Below are 21,528 nucleotides of genomic sequence, written 5' to 3' on the forward strand. Positions count from 1 at the left end.
TCTACAAAAATATATGGATTTATTTTCTATCCAAAAGTGAGCCTGGGGTGTTTAGTGAGAAAGGGGAGCTGGAAACCAGAGAGGGTTTGTGAGTTGCCCAGATCCTCATTGAGGTCGAGACCATGTTGGGAGGGAGGGGGGCAGATATGACTGATGTTTGGAGGTGGGAACTGCAGAAGGGTAAAGCTAGAATGCTTTGAGCTGCTGGCAGCAGAAGGGACCACCTTGCATGACAGCCTGTAGAGAGACAGAAACAGATGTTGACAGGCCCGAGTCAAGAGTACGAACAGACATTATTAGGACCCCCTTGGAGCCCACTCTAAGACAGGGATTGCGAACTGAAAAAAACACAAAGACCAAACAAATAAGAGAAGCCAATTTGGCCATCAAGAAATGATCAACAAGGGGCTGGAGAGATGGCTCAGCGGTTAAGAGCACTGACTGCCCTTCCAGAGGTCCTCAGTTCAAATCCCAGCAACCACATGGTGGCTCACAACCATCTGTAATGAGATCTGATGCCCTCTGCTGGTGTGTCTGAAGATAGCTACAGTGTACTTATCTATAATAAATAAATAAACCTTAAAAAAAAAAAAAAGAAAACGAGGGGTTGGGGATTTAGCTCAGTGGTAGAGTGCTTGCCTAGCAAGCACAAGGCCCTGGGTTCGGTCCCCAGCTCCGAAAAAAAGAAAAAAAAAAAGAAAAAAAAAAAAAAGAAAACGAAATGATCAACAAGCAGGAGACTGAAGAAATAGAGACTATTTCTTTAGCCACCTTCGACTAAGGATTACTGATTTTTGCCAGATGAATATTGTCTCTTGGTATCCAGACATCTTTGGTTTGGTTTGGTTTGGTTTGGTTTGGTTTGGTTTGGTTTGGTTTGGTTTGGTTTTCTTGAGAAGTTAGAATACTGAATATTTTGTGGCTCTATCTGGAGTTTGATGTTAATAATTTTGAAGAAGAAAAAAAGTGTTCTGAGAGCCAAAGACACATCTGGAGCCATCAGTTTGTTTCTGTGTGTGCCCTGGGGTGAAGTGAACTCCTTCAGTTTGGCTGCTAGTAGGAGGCCTAAAATGTACTAGGGTTCTCAGATGACAGAATCTCAAACTCACTCCCCTCAAGGTGACATTGTTCTCAGGGTCCTCTGCAAAGGACCCAGAATCTGGGACAGAAGAGCTCCGTAATACTGTAATACCATCTAGCCCTCTCCTCTACACCCTGCCTCGTCTAACCCCAGCCTTCATTTACTAAGTTAGATCCTTGCTCTTGACCATTCTTCTGTCCCCAGCTTATACCTACCTCCAAGTCGTGGGGAGAAAGTAAGACATCTCCTCTGCGTAGCCCAACAGGGCACCATGGTCCATTTCATGCCTGCTGGATTCCACGGCTTCAGGTGACTCCCCTCCCACAAGAGTAGGACGGGTGGGGGGGATGGTTTAGAAAATGGAACGGGGTTAGATGTGGCCACTCATTGTTAAAAAGTCCAGAGAATCCAGAGCCAACCAGACCAGCTGGCAGCTGCTGACCCCAAGGCAAGAGGCCAAGGAGCCCAGCTCCTCCCTGGATGGCAGGTAATTAAGCCCACCCCAGACAGGCCTGGGCCCAAGGCCAGGGTCAGTGGAATGTGTCTGACCCAGACTGGAAGCTGTGCTTCAGGAGGCTTGGGGTCAGAGGAGAAGCCTCTGGCACTGGAGAGGGTCCAAGAGGATCAGGTTCTGAGGGAAAGGGTGGCACCATGGAAGACCTCAGCTCTGAGGGGGTGGCCCCTATCTCCACTGTCCCAACACTGGCTGGACAGTGGACTACAGCAAGTGTAGTATTCTGGAGACCAGGTGGAGGTCCAGACATATGAGGAGAGATGCATGGCGGTCTCTGATGGGGACAAGGAAGGTCTGGGAGCCAAGTGGAGTCAGGTGGGTGACTTGGGGGACCCAGCCTGGCCTGTAAGAGGCCCATCACTTGGCGAAGCTCCCGGCTCAGCTGAGACACTTCCTGGTTGAGTCTGGAAATCTGTTGAAAATATAGCAAAATGTCTCATGGACACCATAGCAATAACCAGGTCACCCCTCATCCCCCACACTACAGATTACAACTTCCTTCAACACTGTCGGTTCACAACCACCTGGGAAGAAGAAAGAGCAGGAGCTATAATAGCCTACGAGTACCCCAATTTATTTCCAGAAAGTTATTTGTGACATCGGACACTGCTGCACCCGCTCCCTGGCTTTTTACATATTTGTGTGTATGTGCACTGCATGTGTGTTTATGCGTGTGTGTGTGTGTGTGTGTGTGTGTGTGTGTGTGTGTGTGTGTACACTTGAGTGCAGATGTCCTAGGCCAGAGGTCAACACAGGATGACTTCCTCTTATTCTCTATGGTTTTGTTTGTTTGTTTAGTTTTAGTTTTGTTTGTTTGTTTGTTTGAAGACAAAGCCTCACTGGATGATGGTGGCACACACTTTTAATCCCAGAGGCGGGTGGGTCTTTGTGAATTTGAGGCTAACCTGGTCTATAGAGTTCCAGGACAGGTGGGGGAAAGACTGAGACAGAGCCCTCTCACTGAACTTGGAGCTCACCAACCATCTAGACTGGGTGACCGGCGTGTGTCTGTCCAAATCCCTTCCCCATCACCAGTGTTACAGACACGCAGCACCACGCCTGGCTTTCAGTGTGCACTAGGGATCAGAAGTCAGGTCCTTATGTCTATGTGGCAGGCACTTTACCAGTGAAGCCATCTCCCTGAGACTGTCTCAGAGAGCTCAGGCTGCCATGTAGGCAAGGATGGTCCTGGATTCTTGATCTTCCTTGCTTCTATCCCTGGAGTTTCGGGGTTACAGGCATGAGCCACTACACTTGGCTCCCCCTCCCTTTTATAAAATATAGGGGGAAAAAATGCAGTCACAGCATTGCTCTTAACTCATCGCCTAAGTGTCTTCATGGGTGGCTTTTTAATGAGTGCTGAGTCCATTGAGAAACTTGTCAACATGCAGAGTTCTTGACCCCACCCTAGACATTCCAAACTGATAGGAGCCAGGGAACTTGTACGTGAAGGGGCAGTGCAGATACAAATTCAGGTATGGGAAGCACTGTCCTGGAGCTGAGGGCAGCCCAAGGCAGTCAGGAGAAGCAGAAGCAGAACTTGCCATTAACCTTGACCTGGAGATAGCTCTAGGCTCTGCTCTGGCTCAAATGCTGCCTCTCTGGGCTCCTGGCTGTTTATTAGAACTGAGGGAAGGTGTCTCCCAGGGGTTGAGTTTGGTAGCTGTGTGGCGACAGTACTGAGATCCCTTGGGGAAGGAGTAGAGGCGGTGCCTAGCCTAAGTATATAGAATATGGTCTCTTCCTGGCCAGTATTCAGCCATAAGGGCATAGGCCCTCTAAGCCTAAAAGTGGACACACACACACACACACACACACACACACACACACCCATTTCCCAAGACTGAGTAAAGGTTAAAAGGGAAAGGACTTAAGCCTTGGGCATCAGACTTGTGTTTGGTTGGATGGTCTCAGGCTGCAAATGGAGACCTAGTTGTGAGAGGGAGAGGTGTTAGTGAATATTCGAGATGCAGCAGGACCCAGACCAGATATGTATGCACTCTTATTCTCACACTTCTAGGGAGGACATACTATTTTTCTCTCATCTGTCATCTGTCTGTCTATTATCTGTCTGTCTATCTATCTATCTATCTCTCTATCTCTCTATCTCTCTATCTATCATCTACCTCTCAATCAATCGTTTGGTTTTTTTGAGTTTCTCCATCTATCCCTCTAACTCTCCTGAAACTCACTCTGTAGACCTTGGACTCGGCCATTGCCTGCCTCTGCCTCCTGAGCGCTAGGATTAAAGGCGTGCACCATCACCACCCAGACAGACATACCATTTTTCTAACTTTTAAGTGAGGAAACGGAAGCCCAGCATAGTTGTGGGGCTTACCCAGAGTAATTTAGCTAGCATGACTAACAGATCACAGGACTCTGGCTAGCTCTAGAACACAACATGCTCCTCTCAGACCCCAAGACAATATTCTCTGGGGTCGGAGGGGAAGAGCCAAGCCAAACTCACCTCTTGGTTCAGCCTGCAGACCTTTTCCTTCACCTCCTCTGCTGCCTCTGTGGCCAGTTCCCGGCTGAGCCTAGGGCCTGTGGGCAGAATGGGGTGAAGAGGCACGATGAGTTCACAGAGCATGAATCCCCAGGTGCCCACACCTCTCTGTTGCCTAGCAAGCAGGAAGCAAGGAATAGAACGCTCTAGTGTCAGAGAGATGGGGAAACCAACATCAGTGGCTGGTTTTGTGGCCCTGCCACTCTCCCAGTCTCTGCTTTTCCTCCATGCCTGCCACTCTCCAGCTCTAGGCAAGAGGACTTCTTGGCATTCAAACACAGTGTCTCTTCTGTGCATGCCTTTATACCTTTGAACGGTCGCTCCACTTTACCAACGTGCCACGTTCTCCTTTTCTTCTCAATTACACATATTTATTTATAGCTGTGTATACATGCATTCCACAGCGCCAGGACAACTTTCAGTTCTCTCTTCCCAGCATACGGGTTCTAGGGATCACACTCAGTTAATCAGGCTTTACCGCTGAACCGTGTCTGTGGCTCCTTGCAGTCCATTTAAGAATCAACCAAAGTGCCCTTCCAGTCCTACCACAAAATCTTGCTCTCCTCTCAGTTGTAGAACTCAGCGCAGAATTCTACTATTCTCCCCAGCCCCAGCCCCCAGATAAAATGTTGGCGGGATCTGGTTTGGTTGTATGCAACTTTTGGCAAGCTCTAGTTTAACTGTATCCCTAGGATGGCACGTAACACACGTGCCATGGAGTGGATGGGTAGATGGATGGATGGATGAGATAGATAAGTGGATGGATGAATGGATGGATGGATGGATGGATGGATGGATGGATGGATGGGTACAGGTGGATAGATGAATAAATGGGCAGATACATAAATGACTGTGATTTGAAGTCATTGTGGCTCCTTACCTGAAAGGGGAGCCTGTGAACGGGTTCTGGTGGGCTCCGGCCTCTTGCTGAACCGGAATGTAGGAGCCTCAGCTGTGTTACTGGAGTCCTCAATGCCATCCACGATCCTGAGGGTAGAGTAGTGTTCATCAGCACCACAGGGAGAGTGCGGGGCGGAACAGGGTAGGCAGAGGGTCAATGAGGGCAGCAGAGGCAGGAAACTGGGGAAGAACAGTGGTCAAAGCAGAATGGGATTGCAAGCTGTGGTTGGAAAGGCAGATGGGGCAGAGACAGGAAGGAGCACTGGTTGGAGCGCTGGGAATGGAGCCCAAAGAAGGTTCTGGAAGCCAGCAGGGATATGGGAAAGGTAAGGAAGGCTGGCATCTCACCGGGGACTGAGGTCCGGAGGTCCAAATGTTCCCAGTGGGGGGGTGAGGAGCTGGGGGGGCTTCCAGGCAGCAGAGCCCCTGGGGGGCCCGTGCAGGGAGGGACTTGAACCCCGGCCAGCCAGGGCAGGGGAAGGAGTTGGGGACAGGGAAGGAGAGGAGACAAGGGCTGAGAATGGGGGCAGCTCTTCGCCCAAAAGGCTGACCAGGGACCCCCGAGGTCGTGCTGGACTGAGGTTGGGCAGCAGGAGGGGCCGACGGGGCTTGGAACCAGCCCCAGGCTCCATGCCACCCTCGGTTTCTGTGATGGATGGCAGAGTCTTGTCTGAGGAGGAACCAAGAGTGTCGGAGCGTGCCTGAGGGAAGAGGGAGCATCAGCTGTTACTGGACAGTGGACAACAGGACCCTTCACTGGGATGCAAGCCTCAGCACCAGGTGCTCCTCCCAGTCCCCTGTCCCTTCTCCCTGTGGCAGAGGAGCTAAGGAAAGCTGCACACCTCCCAGCCTCTCCACAGAACAACCTCGCCCCACCCAGAAACGCGGACGGATTACCTGGGAGAGTCGAGGAGAACGTGAGAAGCGGCCGAGGCCCTGTGGAGACAGTGGGGATTCAAGCTGACTCCTAGCTCTTCACTCCTCTGGTACAGCCCCTCCCCACTCTACTGAACAGTGTTAAGGGGTTGAGTATGTGGGACCTTTTTATGGAATCGAACCAGACCACCAACTCCCAACTCAGAGGAGTTCAGAATGACCAATCGAACCCCAAAGTAGCAAAAGACAAAGGCCTAAGGTGTAGACACAGTCCAAAACAGACCATTGGGACAGCAGAGGAGAGGAACTTTGGTGTGAGGGGTTGGGAGGTTGGTGCCGGTTCAGAGAGAGATCTAAAAGAAGGGGTTGTTCAAAAAGATAAGACAAGGCTGAGAGGTACTGACTAATAGTTGGAAGCTGTTAAGAGGTGGTCCAGAGGCTGGGGGAGGCCCAAGTAGAGTGGGGTAGGAAGAGAGTGTATATGAAGCAATACAGGGAGGAAGTTGGAGTTAAAGGTGATGTTTTTAGGGAGGAGAGAGATCCAAGAGGATATCTGTCTTGAAGGAAGGTACTTTGGTGGGGGTGGCAGTCATACATTGTCAACATACATTGTTTTCAGAGCCTTGGCGCAGGTTGAAGGTTAGGTCCCGGGGTAGGCCAGCCCTGAAGGCAGCCACATATTCCGGATACAACCGAAGGACCTCGGCCAGCCCTCGGCTGCTCAGCTGCTGCAGGCCGCAGTAAGTCAGTGCTTTCACATCAGCGCTGGTCTTCAGCACGCAGCCTGCCCCTGCCCCAGGCTCCTGCCCCAACTCAGGGATGTCTGCCCCAATCAAGTCCCCCTTTCCTGTGGGTAGAGGAAGGGGATAGTCAACAGGGATGAGTGGAATATCAGTGGGAGAGGGTCAGAGGACTTAAGGATGGTTGAAGGTGAGTTAGCGCATTGGAAGAGGGAACTTGGAACAGGCCAATGGAGACTGGCAGGTGAAGCTGGGTAGCAGGCAGCGGGAGAGGTCTACAGTGCTGGAGAAATGACCAAAAGAATTGGATGATCAGTAAAGAATGGGCCAGAGGGGTCAGTTAAACCGGAAAGGGCCACAGGTGTTAGAGTTGTTTGGGGATGGACAGGTCAATGGAGCTGGAAGATGATGCAACAGAAAAGGACGAGTAGGTGTGAGAGTCACTGATGGCGGGCCCATGGGTTAAGGTGTGGCCAAAGAGCCAGGGCAGAGTGGGAGGAACGGCCAGGAGGAACTGTAATAGGGTGAAAGAATCGAGGAAGACTACTCCTTGGTAGGCATTCTAGGTACTCATTAGAGGTCTCCATTCCCTGAACCCCAGGCTATCCCCAAGCTCCCCGAAGAAGGTCTTAGGATGGGCCTTAGTGTGAGGTGGTGGGGTTCTCACCAAGGATGGCCAGCACCGTGTTGTCTCGGAGCACCTCAAGAGAGCCAGAGCAGACATAGTAGTGTGCCTGCAGGGCATCCCCACGGCGTAGCAGGAACTCCCCAGGAGCACAAAATGAGGTCTTGATGTGCAGGGAGAGGGCACGAAGGCAGCCCCTGCTTGCTGCTCCAAACAAAGGCAGCTGCAGGATCTCCCGATTCAGGTGCATGGCGATGTCAGCTCGCAGCTCATCCGGGAAGTCACGCAGTAACTGTCATAAGAGGCAGAGGTTATTCTGGCCATCCCCTTGGCAGTCGATACTCAACTCTACAAATGAATTGGGCTGTCCCCAAGGGCAAGGGTGCCAACTTGCCCTCTCTTTAAAATTACCCGCTGGACCTTAGGGAGATTTCTTGTCTGGTCTCAATTTTCCTTACTCTGTGGATCGCCAACCAAATCTAACTTCCGGGCAGAGACCAAGTCTGCCCTCTGGGTACCGCACATGACTGCACATGCTCAACATTCCTAGATTCTGGTTGCTCAATTCTATACAGTGAAGAGTCATCCTTGGTGGGTCAGACTTCAGCTGGGAACTGGGAAAGTAGGAACCCTCCCTTTCTCGTCTCTGGGCCTCAGTATCCCTATCTGTAAACTGCAGGCTCAGGCAAGGTCTTGAACGTTACCAGGGCTCTCCACATTTCCCTCATAGAACCATGGAGCCCCTCGGCAACTCTGTCTTGCCGATCTCTTCCTTCTTCCGCCTGGGTCCCTGGAAGAGGCTCCCTCCCGGTTCTGCTCCCTAATCTCTGGTGATTCCTCCCCCAGCCTCCCTGCATAGCCAATCCCCTCAGTCACTTCTCACTTCTGCATCCTCCCCACATCATGGTAACCAGCGCCCCTCTTCCCCACTACTCAGGCCTGGAAGCCCCAACGTTCGGTTCAATGTATATTTACAACTCCCTGATGGACACCTAAGTCTCCCATAGGCAGCACATCTCCTGATGGCTCACCCTGGACGCTCCCCTCCATCCCTAAGCTCCGTCTTCCTCCTAGGTGCCTTCATCTCATCCCTGGACCCACTCAAGCCAGACCAGGGTAGCTCTCTTGCAACCAACTAGAATTTGCCTGCTCTTGTGGATCCTTTCCTGGCAGATGCTTCCCATGCACTTCTTCCTCCACCCTCTGCCATACCCTTTCTTAGAGATCTGACAGGATAAAACTGCAAACTCAAGGCTATCTGCTCTTGGGACTGCATTGGCCCAGCCCTGACTCTGGCACTGACACAACCCTTCTCCAGAGCTCACTTTTTTTTTTTTTTTGGGGGGCCTGGAATGGTCTCATGACAGACTGATTCTCTTGACTGTGATGTATCCCTTTCTCTAACACCTTCCTTGTCCCCTCTGGACTCAGACACAATAAGGGCCCTCCTGCAGGAACTCACTCCTGGATGGTTCCATTTGCTATGTGTTTCTCTGTACGGGTTTCACTCTCCCACATTTCTTGGGGTCCCCTTTAGAGCTGAGGCTGCCTGTAACCATTTCTAGCTACTGTCCCATTCAGTACATAAGAATGAATGGAAAGGGATGGCTTGGCCCACGCTAGTACTGGGGGAAACCTGTGAAGCCTACCATGACAGAGAAACTGAGGCCCGGAGAAGGCAAGATGTCCACTCAAGTCCAGACTCGAGCATTCTGCTCCCTTTCAACCTCCATGTTTAAGGACCAAAGAAAGGGATTTGGATTTGTCTGGGTGCACATCCTTGCTGAGAGCCCCGTGCCTCATTATACCCTGGTTGCCTCTGTTCCCATCCTGGAGAGGCAGTACCCCTTCCCTACTGCACCTCCACGTGGCAGGAACCCCTGCTCAGCACTACCTCGTTGGCATCGATGCCGCTGTTGACGGCCCATGTAGTCTGGAAGTACTCGAGCATGCGCTGCTTGAGTGGGCGGGGCAGACGATGCACTCGGATGAAGTCCTTGAGATCCTTCATGCGGCTGTGGTAGAGCGAGCGTCGGGAGTACATGCGCTGGATGATGGCTGTGACATTCCCAAACACCACCGCGTGCATCAGCGCTACAGAGGTGGCAACCCAGAGTATCAGAGGCTCTCACCGCACTTTTGCTCCTTGTGCTCCCCGAATCACCCTGCCTTGGATGGGTCTCGGAGGTTCTGGGGAAGCACAGGAGAGCTAGCAGTTCCTGGGAGCACATCTAGCCACCAGAGGCAGGGGGAAGTAGTCGACAATCCATAGATGGGGCACACCCATACTCCTCTCTCATCACCCCCTTGACCATGACCTTGGGTATTTTTACCCCTTGAAAGAGATCACAACTGTTTATGGGGGCATAGTCGCGGGTAGCGAATATGAGTGAACACGTGACCGTGTGGACTTGAGTGGGCAACTTGCTTCCTCTGAGCCTTATTTCCCTGTGCACAAGCCCGGATTCCTAGGCTCCCTGGAAACAGTGGGTCTCGCCTCACCGCCTATGAGCATCGTGCAGATGGAGAAGATCTTCTCAGCGTCAGTGTTGGCACAAACGTTGCCGAAGCCTACACTGGTGAGGCTGCTCAGCGTGAAGTACAGCGCGGCGATGTAGGCACTGCGCCGAGATGGTCCACCGGCCGAGCCATTGACATAAGGCTCCTCCAGCCGCTTACCCAGCTCATGCAACCAACCTGTGATAAAAAGAGAAGAGGGGTTGGGGATTTAGCTCAGTGGTAGAGCGCTTGCCTAGCAAGTGCAAGGCCCTGGGTTCGGTCCTCAACTCAAAAAAAAAAAAAAAAAAAAAAAAAAGCCACGGAAGAAATTATGACTGGCTATTATGACTGGCTACACTAGCAGCACTGGAGAGAGCATTTTCCTGATCTGCCTGTTTGGCCTTGGATACATATTTACAAAGAAGGCCAGTTTGTAGCTGCTGAGACAGGAAGTGTGACAGGCAGCGGTGACTGGGCCTGGAGGCCATGAACTTCCTACAGTTGACTCCAAGGCTACCCACTCCATACTTTCTGATATGTTACTGGGTGTTTCTTTCTTTTCTTTCTTTTTTTTTTTTTTTTTTTTTGGTTCTTTTTTTCGGAGCTGGGGACCGAACCCAGGGCCTTGCGCTTCCTAGGTAAGCACTCTACCACTGAGCTAAATCCCCAGCCCCTACTGGGTGTTTCTTATGCATGTATGTGTTGTAGGAAAATGCTGAGATCTGACCCAGCTAGGGCTGTCCCTGCCATCAGTGTCAAGAGGAAACGAAAACAAGCCATTACAGGCAGAAGGCAAGCTATGCAAGTGTACAGCAGGTTGTGGGTAGGGGCAACATGGATCTTAGGGGCATCACTCTCTTAGGATGTGGTACATTTTGGTGGAGACTGAGAGAATAGGAAATTCACCTTGGGGAAAGAAAGGAGCCTGGGTCTCCTAGGAAGGAAAACATATACAAGGCCCATAGTGAGAAATCAGTGGTTGCTAGGTCCAGGAGGCCAGCTAGTGTACACGGGCTGTACAGGAGAAGACGGTAGGGACACAGATCACACAGGGCCGCCTTGAACACATAGCCATAGCGTGGAGTTCAAGGGTAGTGAGGAGCTTATGTAAGGGGCCAGGTAGAACTGGGGTGGGTCAGTGTCTATTATGTTTTAAAATTATTATTACAGATTTATTTTACCTTTAATGTGTATGAGTGTTTTTTTTTAATTTTTTAAAATGACCTGTTTTATGTATGAGTACACTGTCGCTGTCTTCAGACACACCAGAAGAGGGTATCTGATCTCATTACAGATGGTTGTGAGCCACCATGTGGTTGCTGGGAATTGAACTCAGGACCTCTAGAAGAAGCATCAGTGCTCTTAACCACCGAGCCATCTCTCCAGCCCCATGAGTGTTTGCTAACATGTTATGTATGGGTCTAGGCAGAAAGAAGCAGGGAAAGGGTCAGTGTCTATTAAGTTTTAAAATTATTATTATAGATTTATTTTTTAATGGGTATGAGTGTTCACCAACATGTTATGTATTTGTACTGTGTGTGTGTGTGTGTGTGTGTGTGTGTGTGTGTGTGTGTGTCGTTTACACACAGGTCAGAAGAGGGCATAGATCCCCTATGAGCTACCTATCATAGGGGATTGGTTCTGAAGCCAGGTCCTCTGTAAGGTCAACAAGTGCTCTTAACCCTTGAGCCCATTGTAGGAGTCATGAGGAGAGGAAGGTGGATTAGATTGGGCGAGGTAGTAGAGATGAAAGGACCATGCCAGATCCAAGTGGTGGGGCAGTGTGGGCTGACGGAGTGGGAGGTGACAAGAATGCCTAGGATCTGACCTACTTTCTAAGGAAACATTGAGGGCCTGGGTCTGCTTCCTCGACAGTGGTTCCGTTAATTGTGTCTACAGAAGAATTGATGATGGCCTTGAGCTGACAGACTAAGCTCTTTCTAAGCCTTTACACACGCTGCTTCCTCTGTCCAAAATCCCCTCTCTCCATCAAGGTCTTTCCCCTATCAGTGATCTTGGTCTTGTTCCTTGCTAGGCTGGAAGTTTCCCCCTAGGCAGAGCCCTTGTCTTCAAACCAGTGTCTCCACACTTGATGCAAATGAACACGGCATTTTATCTGATGGCTGGAGGACTATGGGATGAGGAAGTGTTGAGTGCTGGTAGCATTTTGGGGGGATAAGAGAGGTTGAGAGGTGGTAGCAAGCGGGGGGGGGGGGGGGGGGGAGTCTGGGGCTGGTGGCTCACCAATGTCCCAGAGCAGCGGGTCATTGGCCTCCATCTCCCGGCGCCCGATGACATACCAGACGCAGGCCATCCAGTGGGCAAGGAGTGCAAAGACGGACATGAGCAGCGTGAGCACCACCGCGCTGCACTGAGAGTACCGCTCTAGCTTCTGCAGCAGCCTCAGCAACCGCAGGAGCCGCACGGTTTTCAGCAGATGTACCAGCGAGGTCTGCAGGAGGGCAGCGGGGGAGGCTGTCAGCAGGCCACACCTCCCCAGAGCTCTCACTTAGCCCCACCTCCGCCCAGGCCCTTCCCACCAGACACCCAGGAGCCAGAGGAAGCTGCAAAGAAAAAAGAAAAAAAAAAAAAAAACCTATCCCTGCTGTCCTGAAAAAGTGACTTTAAAATGCATCAGGAGAGAATAATTAACTCAGCCACTGAGGACTCCTTTCGCTTTGTTCCACCACTGCGTTAGGCATTTACAGTCCTCATTAAAATAAACAAAACAACCTTCCAAGTCTTTGGTCCAGTTATCATCCTGGACCCTGGTTTGCGTAGGGCTCACACTAGTGACTTGTTCCAAGTCACAGACCAAGGAAATAACAGAGCAGTAACCTAGACTCAAGGAGATGGACACCGAGTCCATTTGGGACTAAGCTGCCTCACAGAATTATATAGGGGGATACAGGAGCAAGCCCTGGTAGTAGCTTGCAGAGAGGGGTAGACTGAGTGATCTGTGGAAGATCCCTGCTCAGAGCTCCACTGTCCCTAGAAACCATCAAGCAGGATTGGCGACTGGCATGGGGAAGTGAAATGAAGGGAATGGGGTCCAATAAGGGGTCTGAGGACTGCCAGAGGTCAAGGGCTTTTCTGCTTGTAGGTCAGCTACCGGTGAGAAGGAAAGCGGGGCTTGAGGACACCTGCTGTGAGCTGGAGGTTGATGGAGCCACGGTGTCTAGCAAGGGTAACTTTTGTTAATTCAACTGCTATGGGAAAGAGATGCAGGATCAAACCCAGGACCACCTTATACATTCTAGACAAGTTCTCTCTCTCTCTCTCTCTCTCTCTCTCTCTCTCTCTCTCTCCTTTTTTCTTTTTAAAATTTATTTATTTACTGCGTATGCAGCGTTCTGCTTAACTGTATGCCTGCACAGAAGAGGGCATCAGATCCCGTTACAGATAGTTGTGAGCCACCATGTGATTGATAGGAACTGAACTCAGGACCTCTGGAAGAGTAGCCAATGCTCTTAACCTCTGAGCCATCTCTCCAGAGCCCCCAACCCCCTTCTTTCTTTCTAAACCATGAAGCCATATCCTTCAAATCTGCCGGTTTTCTTTTCTTTTCTTTTTTCTTTTTTTCGGAGCTGGGGACCGAACTCAGGAACTTGCGCTTGCTAGGCAAGCACTCTACCGCTGAGCTAAATCCCCAACCCCAATCTGCCGGTTTTGTTATAATTATTAACACTTCAGTTAGGGCTTTTAATATGGCAAACGAGGAGTAGCTATACTCCTTACCCACACACAGCTTGAAGGCTAGAGCTAAAGACTCTTGGGCTTGATAGAAAGGCCCTCGCCACCCTTTCAGGGAGCTGCATGAAAGAGCATACCCCCGGGCCCTGGCATTACACTGCTCCAGAAGGCATTACACCTCATGAAGGGCCTAGAAAGGAAGCATCCCTGGTTCCCCAACATGGATCTTCATTAAGGCCTAACCAAACACACCAACCTTCAGCCTGCACCTTTAAGGGCTCTTCTCTCATTGTCCTTTGGCCCAAATGCCGTGGGCATGACTCCTTTAGCTCTATGTAACTCTTATATGTCTGCTCCTCTATTTCGGTTCTAGCTCTCTCAGGCTTCCGGTATTGTTCCTCATCTCATACATTTGGAGCCATACACTTGGAGATCCTGCTTATCCAGGAAGCAGGTTGTAAATGGGAAAGGATACTAGACCAGGAGTCTGGAGACCTAGGTCTGACTGAGTTTTCATATCAACGTTTGAGAGATACAAGAACCTCCCCTGAAGGGTTCCACATGTGTGAAAGTACAGTACTGATCTGTAAAGTACTCCTGAAGGCAACAGAGGAGAGGGGACATCCTCTCCGCACCCTGAGAGGAGGGGCTGGTGGCTCTCTGCAGCACACCTCTCCAGTAAGGACAGCAGTCTGCCTGGCTGACTATCTAGTGGGCATAGAGGCAAGGTTACAGTGGACCTCAGGGCAGACTTACACACACACACACACACACACACACACACACACACACACACACACACGCACGTGTGTAGGAGCATGCACACACATGTGCACAACCAGGAGAAGGGGCCCACAGCCCGTTGGCGGCTAGTTAAATCCGGCTTCGTGTAGGTGGTTTCCTGCTATAGCTGAGTGCGGCAGGGAGAGCACACAGGAAAACTGCTCTCCACCTCGCCTCCCCCATAATGGCGAGGGGGCTTGGGGACACAGGGTAAGACTGCCTCACCTTGGACTAGAAAAGACCTACTATCCAGCCTCCACCCTGACCACTCAGGGCGTTTCCAGGCAGTCCCAAGCGAAGACACGGGTCCAGGTACACTACCCAGCCTCTGACTCCCTGGCTTGACTTACTATGCTCTTTCTCTGGAGTTTCATCATTTTGCTAGCCAAATCCTGTTCATTCTTAGAGGCCTGGCTCTGCTCCCGCCTCCCCCGGGAACAGTTCCTTCCCAGACCACCTCAGCCTCTGCCCAGCTGGGATGCTTCTGCCCCCAGGTGCTGGCCTGATTTCAGAATGTTTTTGCATATACTAGTGTTCCAGCCCAGATCTCCAAGGCCAGCCCAGATCCTGTGCAGCGACTGCCATCTCCCATTCAGCAATTCTGTGGCTCATGTCCTCCCTCTACTATCCCTGCCTGTCTCACCAACCTGAGAGGGCTTTGAGGGCCACTTCCTCATCTCTTTCTACCATAGTGACCAGACCCCCATATAGTGTTTTGCAGACAGCTAAATGCTCATCCGTTGTTTGTGAAATAAAAAAATGTGAAAAGTACCACTCATCTGGCGTCCGACCAATGCCGCCTTGGTAGCCATAGTTAGCAATCGGTTCTCTCCGCTTCCCTCAAAGACTGTAAGCTGAGTTCTCCAAAGGGCATAGACCCTTTGGGTTCCTTCCCAGTGCCTGGCAGGGCTATGCCCATAGCAGGATCAGAGGAACATCTATCTGCATATGATTGGATAGGACTGTGGCTGGGTTTGTGATTGCTCCGCTAATGGGAGAGGCTGGAGTTCATTCAGATGCTAGGATGCATGGTGGGATGTGTGTGTGTGTGTGTGGGGGTCACTCACCACAGTGATGTTGAAGACATACAGCAGGTCAAAGGGCAAAGCAGCAATGAGGTCCACGAAGAACCAGGTGGCCAGGTAGTGGAGGCCAATGGACCGAGGAGCAGAAACCACCTGGCCCGACTGGGACACGTAGGTGGTGCGGAAGTTCAAGATGATGTCTGAGGAATGCAAGAGGCTGTTACTAGGGACCATAGCCTGAACTCTCAGGTCAGGTAGCTAAGGAATGGGGCAAGCTAGGAGTGAGCATTGGAGGCCCAGAATGAAGGAGGAGGCAGAATGAAGAAAGCTGAGACTCTTGGATGATCTATAGGAAGGAAATGCCACATGGCGGAAGGTTGCAGGGTACTGGGCACTATGGGATTTATGGGGTCCTAGGGGGTAAGCCTCCTCCCACTCTGAAGGCATACTCACCCCTCACTAGGCCCCTAGAACTCAGAACTACAAAGACTCTTTAAGCTAAGGAAGGGCCCAGCAGACCTAGGCTGGAAGAGGCTTGCCAGAGTGGGTCCCCACAGCCCGCCCTCCAGATTAGTGCAGCGGAGGGTTGTGGGTCCCCACAGCCCGCCCTCCAGGTTAGTACAGCAGAGGGTCTGACCCAGGATGAAGAGCATCTCCACAGCGATGTCACTGACAAGGGTGTGTCGGGACGTGATGGGGGTGTCGTCATCACCAGCGAAGCAGACGTTGTAAGGGACGGTGACCGCGACGTAGAACGTAGCGAGAAGGATGAGACCGTCCCAGACAGCCTTGGGGATGCTGTAGTGGAGGAGCAGGCAGCGGGAGCCCCCCACGGAGGCCACTTTGTACTCAGGCACTGATGGCTTTGGCTCAAACACGTTCTAAAGGGAGAGGGGTAGCGGTTAGGGACACTTAGGGGAAAGAAAAGTTGAGGCTGAGGGAAGGGAGAGTCTGGGGATAGGGGGAAGGGGACGGTTGGTATTGGACGGGTAACCAGAAAAGAGAGAGAAGATATGGGGTTTGGGGCAGGGAATTCTCAGGTCAGCATCTGTACCATGTTATAGCTCAGGTTTCTCTTTCGTAGTTCTCTTTACTCCTTCTTTTCCCTTTCTGGTGCTGGGGACCTAACCCAGAGGCTGTGTACTTTTGAGGCAGGCACTCTATCACTCAATCACTCTATCACTCCCCACAGAACACCCTCAGGCAGCTTCTAAAGAAATCTTGCCTTATCAGCAATATTGGCATGGACTGTCCCTCATCTTGCTTGAAGATTGTCAGATGACAATCAGACCATTCTTAGGGCCATAAATTCTTTGTAGTTCTTTCTGAGTTTTAGGGAGCTAGTGAGGGGGTGAGCATGCCCTCACAGGGAGGAAGTAAACTCTGTTGACCCAATTCCTTTGCCCTGTAACAGACTATAGAAGCGGGTGGGGGACTCATTGCCTGGCTTGGTCAGGAACCTTGCGGGTGGCACCCAGGGTGGGATTCTAGGATCACAGCAGCTTGTGAGTTCATCCCTCATGATACAACCCTCACATTCAGGGGAAGGATTACTGCTAGAGCCCCACCCTCTGTGATGTCGTTACCAGAACGTCAATTGCCTACTGAAGAAAAGGAAGTGGGGACGCTTGCAATGAAGCAGAAACTTGCATGTGGAAAATGGGTGGGCAGAGGGACAAGCCAACGGAGGGAGATTGAACGGACAGGAAAGAGGGAGAAGGTAGCAAGGAATTAAAGCTGGAGGACCGAGGAATATCAGTGTGTGTGTGGGGGGAGGAGTGGAACTCACACTATTGGCTTTCACGCTTCCCTGGTCCCGGCGACCAAAGTGGCCAGTCAACCGGTGTAGAACTGTCCGGTTCTGCCTCCTCGTGGACCTAAGTCTTGAGCTAGCTCCTCTCCTCCCAAGGGAGTTTTCTATTGGGAAAAAAAGTGGACAGAAATAAGTTAGGGTGCTGTCTCCTAAGAGGCTGTACGTAGCACAGTCTACTGAGACCCGGACCTGTAGTTACCATGATTATTGTCCCCATGGATCCCTGGTGAGCCAAGTCCTGGGCCTCCACTCTGAGAGATGTCCTTAAAGGAAAATAGGAAAAGCACAACCTCTCCCATCTCATTTTTGATGGGCATCATGTCCAGAAGACACCAAAAGGCCGAGCCTGTGGACACAGAGAGAAGGCAGAGGTACATGAGCATCCCTGGGCAACCCTTTGATTCTCCTCGGTTTCTCAAATTAGTCAAAGGCTTTGGTGAAGGTTTAGAGCTGGGGGATACCCCCAGAGAACTGTCATCTGGTTCTTTCACATTACAAATGGAGAGACCAAGACCCAGAAAGGATCTTAGTCCTACAGGCAGCTTGTGGCCATGGAAAGATAGGCCCATCAGCATCTCTGTGCCTAGCAGACTCTGCTGAGGGAAGCCCTGGGATTTGGGCAGATGTCAGGCAAGCCAAGTTGGGCTCTTTACCATCCTTTCGGTAAAAGCAGATTTCAGCTCTGTGTTCTTGGTGGCCCTCCAGGGCTTTTTGTAACCGTTGCAAGGCCGGCTCACTGGTCTCTGGGCCATAGAGGAACCGGCAGCTACAGGTTTTCTGCATGACCTCGGTGCGGCCGTAGCCTGTGAGCTCACAGAAGCCGTCAGAGCAGTAGACGATGGGAAAACCCCGTGGGCCCTGGGCATTGGCCAGAAGAAAGTTGCTGTCTACAGGAAGGAGAAGTCAAGGTCAGGACCAAGTCAAGAGGGGAGCTAACTTTTAAATGAACAACAGTTCCCTCAAGTCATGGACAGAGATCAGAGAGCTAGAAGCTTCCGGGTGGTTCCTAATCTCCCTCTGAGATGTTCTCATAAGGACAAAGTGTACAACCAAAGGGTAAGGACTCAAGGGTGGCCCAGAGACCTGAAGGGCTAGAAAAGGAACCCCATGTGGTTCATGTGGGAACCACATGGCTTCAAGCCGGGGAACTGTGACTGCAGAAAGCCATAAAGAATGGCAAAGACAGGGACTCCAGCACTCACTTCTACCACCTACACAATGTGGCTTAAGACCTCAGCTTCCTTATCTGCAAAGTGGGACACAATGTGCCTTTCCCCCATGAATGTGGGTTGCATCAGGTAACTTGGGAAGGAAGGCCCGGGGGCACTTAGAAGATCTGCCCCTACACCCCCTTTCACTCAATTTTGGAAGTGCATTCTTGGATACAATCCCAGCATCCTCTTTTAACGAGCAGGACAAAGATTCTGATGACATCACACGCTCTCATTGTTAAACCAAAAGGCAGAAAATTTCAAAAGTCATAAATGTCCTTAAAAGTGAGGGAAAGACTCTGGGAGACACATCCCTCTTTCTTGCCTTCCAGGAAATGCCGACTTTTTGATATATATATATTTTAAAGGAGTTTCAAAGGATCCGTTCCTTATGCTCAGAGTCAAATTGAAGAGGCATTGAGGTGTGAGCTGCAGCCACCCCAGCACCAGAACCTGAGTTGGCTCCCTCTAGCATTGGCGGATTAGAGCCTTGAGGGTGGGGGGACATACAGGGATAGGCTTAGTCGATGGGATAGGAGACACAAACAGTCTAAGGACCCTAGGAGAGGGTTCTGTTAGGGGATGGGGTGTCTGATCAGGACACTGAGGGTTCCTAGGAAGCACTGGGTCCTGGGCACAGCCTACTTCTTCCATCCCAGGGCCCGTTGCCTCGGTGATTGGCGCTATGGAAACAAGGGAGGTTGGGGGGGGTAGGGCCCTGGCGGTTCGGTTTCCGCCCTCGGCTACCGCTCCCCCACCCTCCTAATGCCGGCCAGGGTTTCGAAGAGGGACAAAGGAAGACCTGGGGGTTCCAGAGTTAGGAGAGGGAATGGCGGAGGAAGAGGCCGGGAAGGAGCTGTGCGGCTGTCCAGGGTGCTGAACTTGGGAACCAAGCTCAGGTGGGCTAGCAGGGAGTTTTCTCAGTCTCAAGTACTTGCCCCCGCTTTGCCTCACCCACCTCACACACGGTTATCTCATGACTTGGGGGCGCGTGACCTTAATGCAGACTAGGTCTTGCCGAAGTCTGTTCTCTCTCTTTTCTGGGGCAGAGGTAGCTGTAGTCACCAGACCACTTTGTCCCATCTCCGCGCCTCAGATACCTCTATACACACTCCCAGCTCAGCTCTGCCCTGGAGTGGGTGGCTCCCAAGGCCCCTCCTCCGTCTGTGGCACAAAGAGCCGCTTTTGCCTTGAGTCACACCCCCTAACCTTGCCCCCCAACCCCCGTGCTCCATGTCTTGATTTCCACTCTCAAGGGCTCTGCACCCCGTTTCTTTACCACGGTTTTAGGAGACCCAGCACCTCATTCTCTCTCCTCTGATCTCACCACATCCAGATATTCACCCTATCCCAAGGAGACTTGACCCCGCCTCGGCCCAACTCACGCGTGCCGTCAAAGCGAGTGGCGATGGTGTCCAGAAAGGTGTTTTGCGGGGCCAGCAACCCCTTCATGACCGGCATGGCCCCGGGTACGAATTCGAGGCGTTGCGCGGGCTGCGTTCAGCGCGGCCTGGCCGGAGGGGGCGCGCTACCGGCGGGGCCGGGGCGCCCCATGCGCCGGCCTGCCTCCTCCCCTCCTCTCGCCGCCGCTGCCTGTGTGCTCTGAACCTGTTAGTTCTAAGCTCCGCTCGCAGCACTTCGGGAGCCGCCACCCCCACCCCACCCCACCTCCCCACGGGTCAGGTTTTTCCCGGAGGGCTCAGCCCGCGCCCACCACGTGGCTCCGCACCGGGAGGGGCCGCCAGAGACACCCGCAGCCCTCCTCTGTGGCCCTCCTCCCAGAGGGGAGCGGCCCACGCGTGTCTCTTGGGGAGAGACTCGGAGACACGCCCACCATCCAAGCTTAAGAGGTGGGACTCGAACGGTGGCCCCGCCCTTCTTTCAGGGTGATCACGCCCCTACGCGCGTGGTTCCCTGGCTGCTCCGGTAGCTCCACCCCACGGGTTTCCCCGCGCAGCCCACGCTGGCTGGTGTCTGGTTGACAGTGCCGCCTGCTGGAGTTGGAATTTTTCCTTCTTTTTTTTTTTTAAAGATTGTTTTTATTTATTTTTGCATATATGTGTGTGTGTGTGTGCCTGTGCCAGTAGAGCAGGTGTGGAGGTCAGAGGCCAATTTCCGAAGTAGGTTCTCTCCTTTCACTTTGTGGGTCCCTAGGATCGAACTCAGGTCTTCAGTCTTGACTGCAAGATCTCTGTCCACTGAACCATCTTGCCAGCCCTGTTGTCTCTACTTTATGATTTTATTTTGCTGTTGTAGGATTGCTCCAGCCACGTGACACCGTGACACCGAGTGGATGGCTTAAACAATTCTGGGATCTGGAAATCTGAGTACAAGGTGAACTCAGGGCTGGATCCCTCTGAAGGCTGTGAAGAAGAATCTCTTCCTTGCTCTCTTCCAACTTCTAGGTGGACTGCTGGTGACCGCTGGCATTTCTTAGCTGGTGGGTGCATTGCCCTGATTTTTATTCCCATGTTCATGTGAGCTCTTCCTGTTTCTGTGTACCCTAATCCCCCCTTTTTTGTAAGACCACTACTTATACTGGATTACAGGTCTCCTATCTCACCTTAGCTGACTCCATTGGCAAGGTCACTTCCTACATGCTGGGGGAGAGGAGGCAGCTGAGATTGCAACGAGTGAATTTGGGGGACACACACTTCAACCCGCAACTGGCACTTTTGGATGGAGCTGTAGAAAAAGCTTTGCTTGTTCTCCGCTTAAGACCATTCCCAGACTTCCATTCTATACAACAAGGTGCAAACTCTGCCGCTCATATGCAATGGCTGCATGAACTTACCCACCTCTTTTCCAGTGTGGCATTGCTCACAATCCACAGTACAGTGGGCCACACTACAGATGCTCTGGGAGGCTCCTCAGGAAAGCTCATGTGCCTTGCCTCTTCTGGAGCATTACATCCAGCCCTTGCCAGTTGGATTCTGTGCCGTTGAGCAGTTTTCCAGGACCTCTCAGTATTGGTCCCTATTATAAAACAGTAGGGGCTGAGGATGTAGCAGTTGTTAGAATGGTCGCTTAATTGAGATATACGAATGAAGCTCTGGGGTCATCCCTACCATTGCATATAGGAGACGCGGTGAATCGCACTTGCAATATCAACACCACTGAGGAAACAGAGGCAGTAAGATCTGAAGGTCATTTAAGTTTAAGGTCATTCTGGTCCTTCGAGGGCAACCTAGGATACATAACACCTTGTTTCTAAATAAAGTGGGCAGAAGAACGTGAGGGCACATCGGTACCTCATTTCCAC

The 21,528-nt window shown here is 51.6% G+C and overlaps 1 protein-coding gene and 1 long non-coding RNA gene across 3 annotated transcripts; one reads left to right on the forward strand and one right to left on the reverse strand.

Annotated features, from left to right (window-relative positions):
* Nucleotides 1-19,870, reverse strand: Kcnh4 (potassium voltage-gated channel subfamily H member 4). Its single transcript, NM_053630.2, is given in 17 exon segments — nt 1-237; nt 1,297-2,007; nt 4,063-4,139; nt 4,982-5,088; nt 5,350-5,702; nt 5,899-5,937; nt 6,486-6,724; nt 7,285-7,534; nt 9,137-9,336; nt 9,745-9,939; nt 11,986-12,193; nt 15,285-15,442; nt 15,880-16,123; nt 17,032-17,159; nt 17,255-17,401; nt 17,709-17,942; nt 19,652-19,870. Coding segments are annotated over 16 exon segments (3,051 nt in total). The 5' UTR covers nt 19,728-19,870; the 3' UTR covers nt 1-237; nt 1,297-1,611.
* LOC108352136 (uncharacterized) lies at nt 18,942-21,503 on the forward strand. Of its 2 annotated transcripts, XR_015632118.1 has the most exons (3): nt 18,956-19,165; nt 19,603-19,735; nt 20,523-21,503. It is a non-coding gene; the product is annotated as an uncharacterized LOC108352136 (long non-coding RNA). The 2 variants fall into 2 exon arrangements; XR_015632119.1 differs by lacking the exon at nt 19,603-19,735 and having other exon boundaries at nt 18,942-19,165.
* The last annotated feature ends 25 nt before the right edge of the window (nt 21,504-21,528 follow it).

The sequence above is a fragment of the Rattus norvegicus genome, chromosome 10 (assembly GCF_021556685.1).
Source record: "Rattus norvegicus strain SHRSP/BbbUtx chromosome 10, alternate assembly SHRSP_T2T, whole genome shotgun sequence".
Taxonomy (NCBI): domain Eukaryota; kingdom Metazoa; phylum Chordata; class Mammalia; order Rodentia; family Muridae; genus Rattus; species Rattus norvegicus.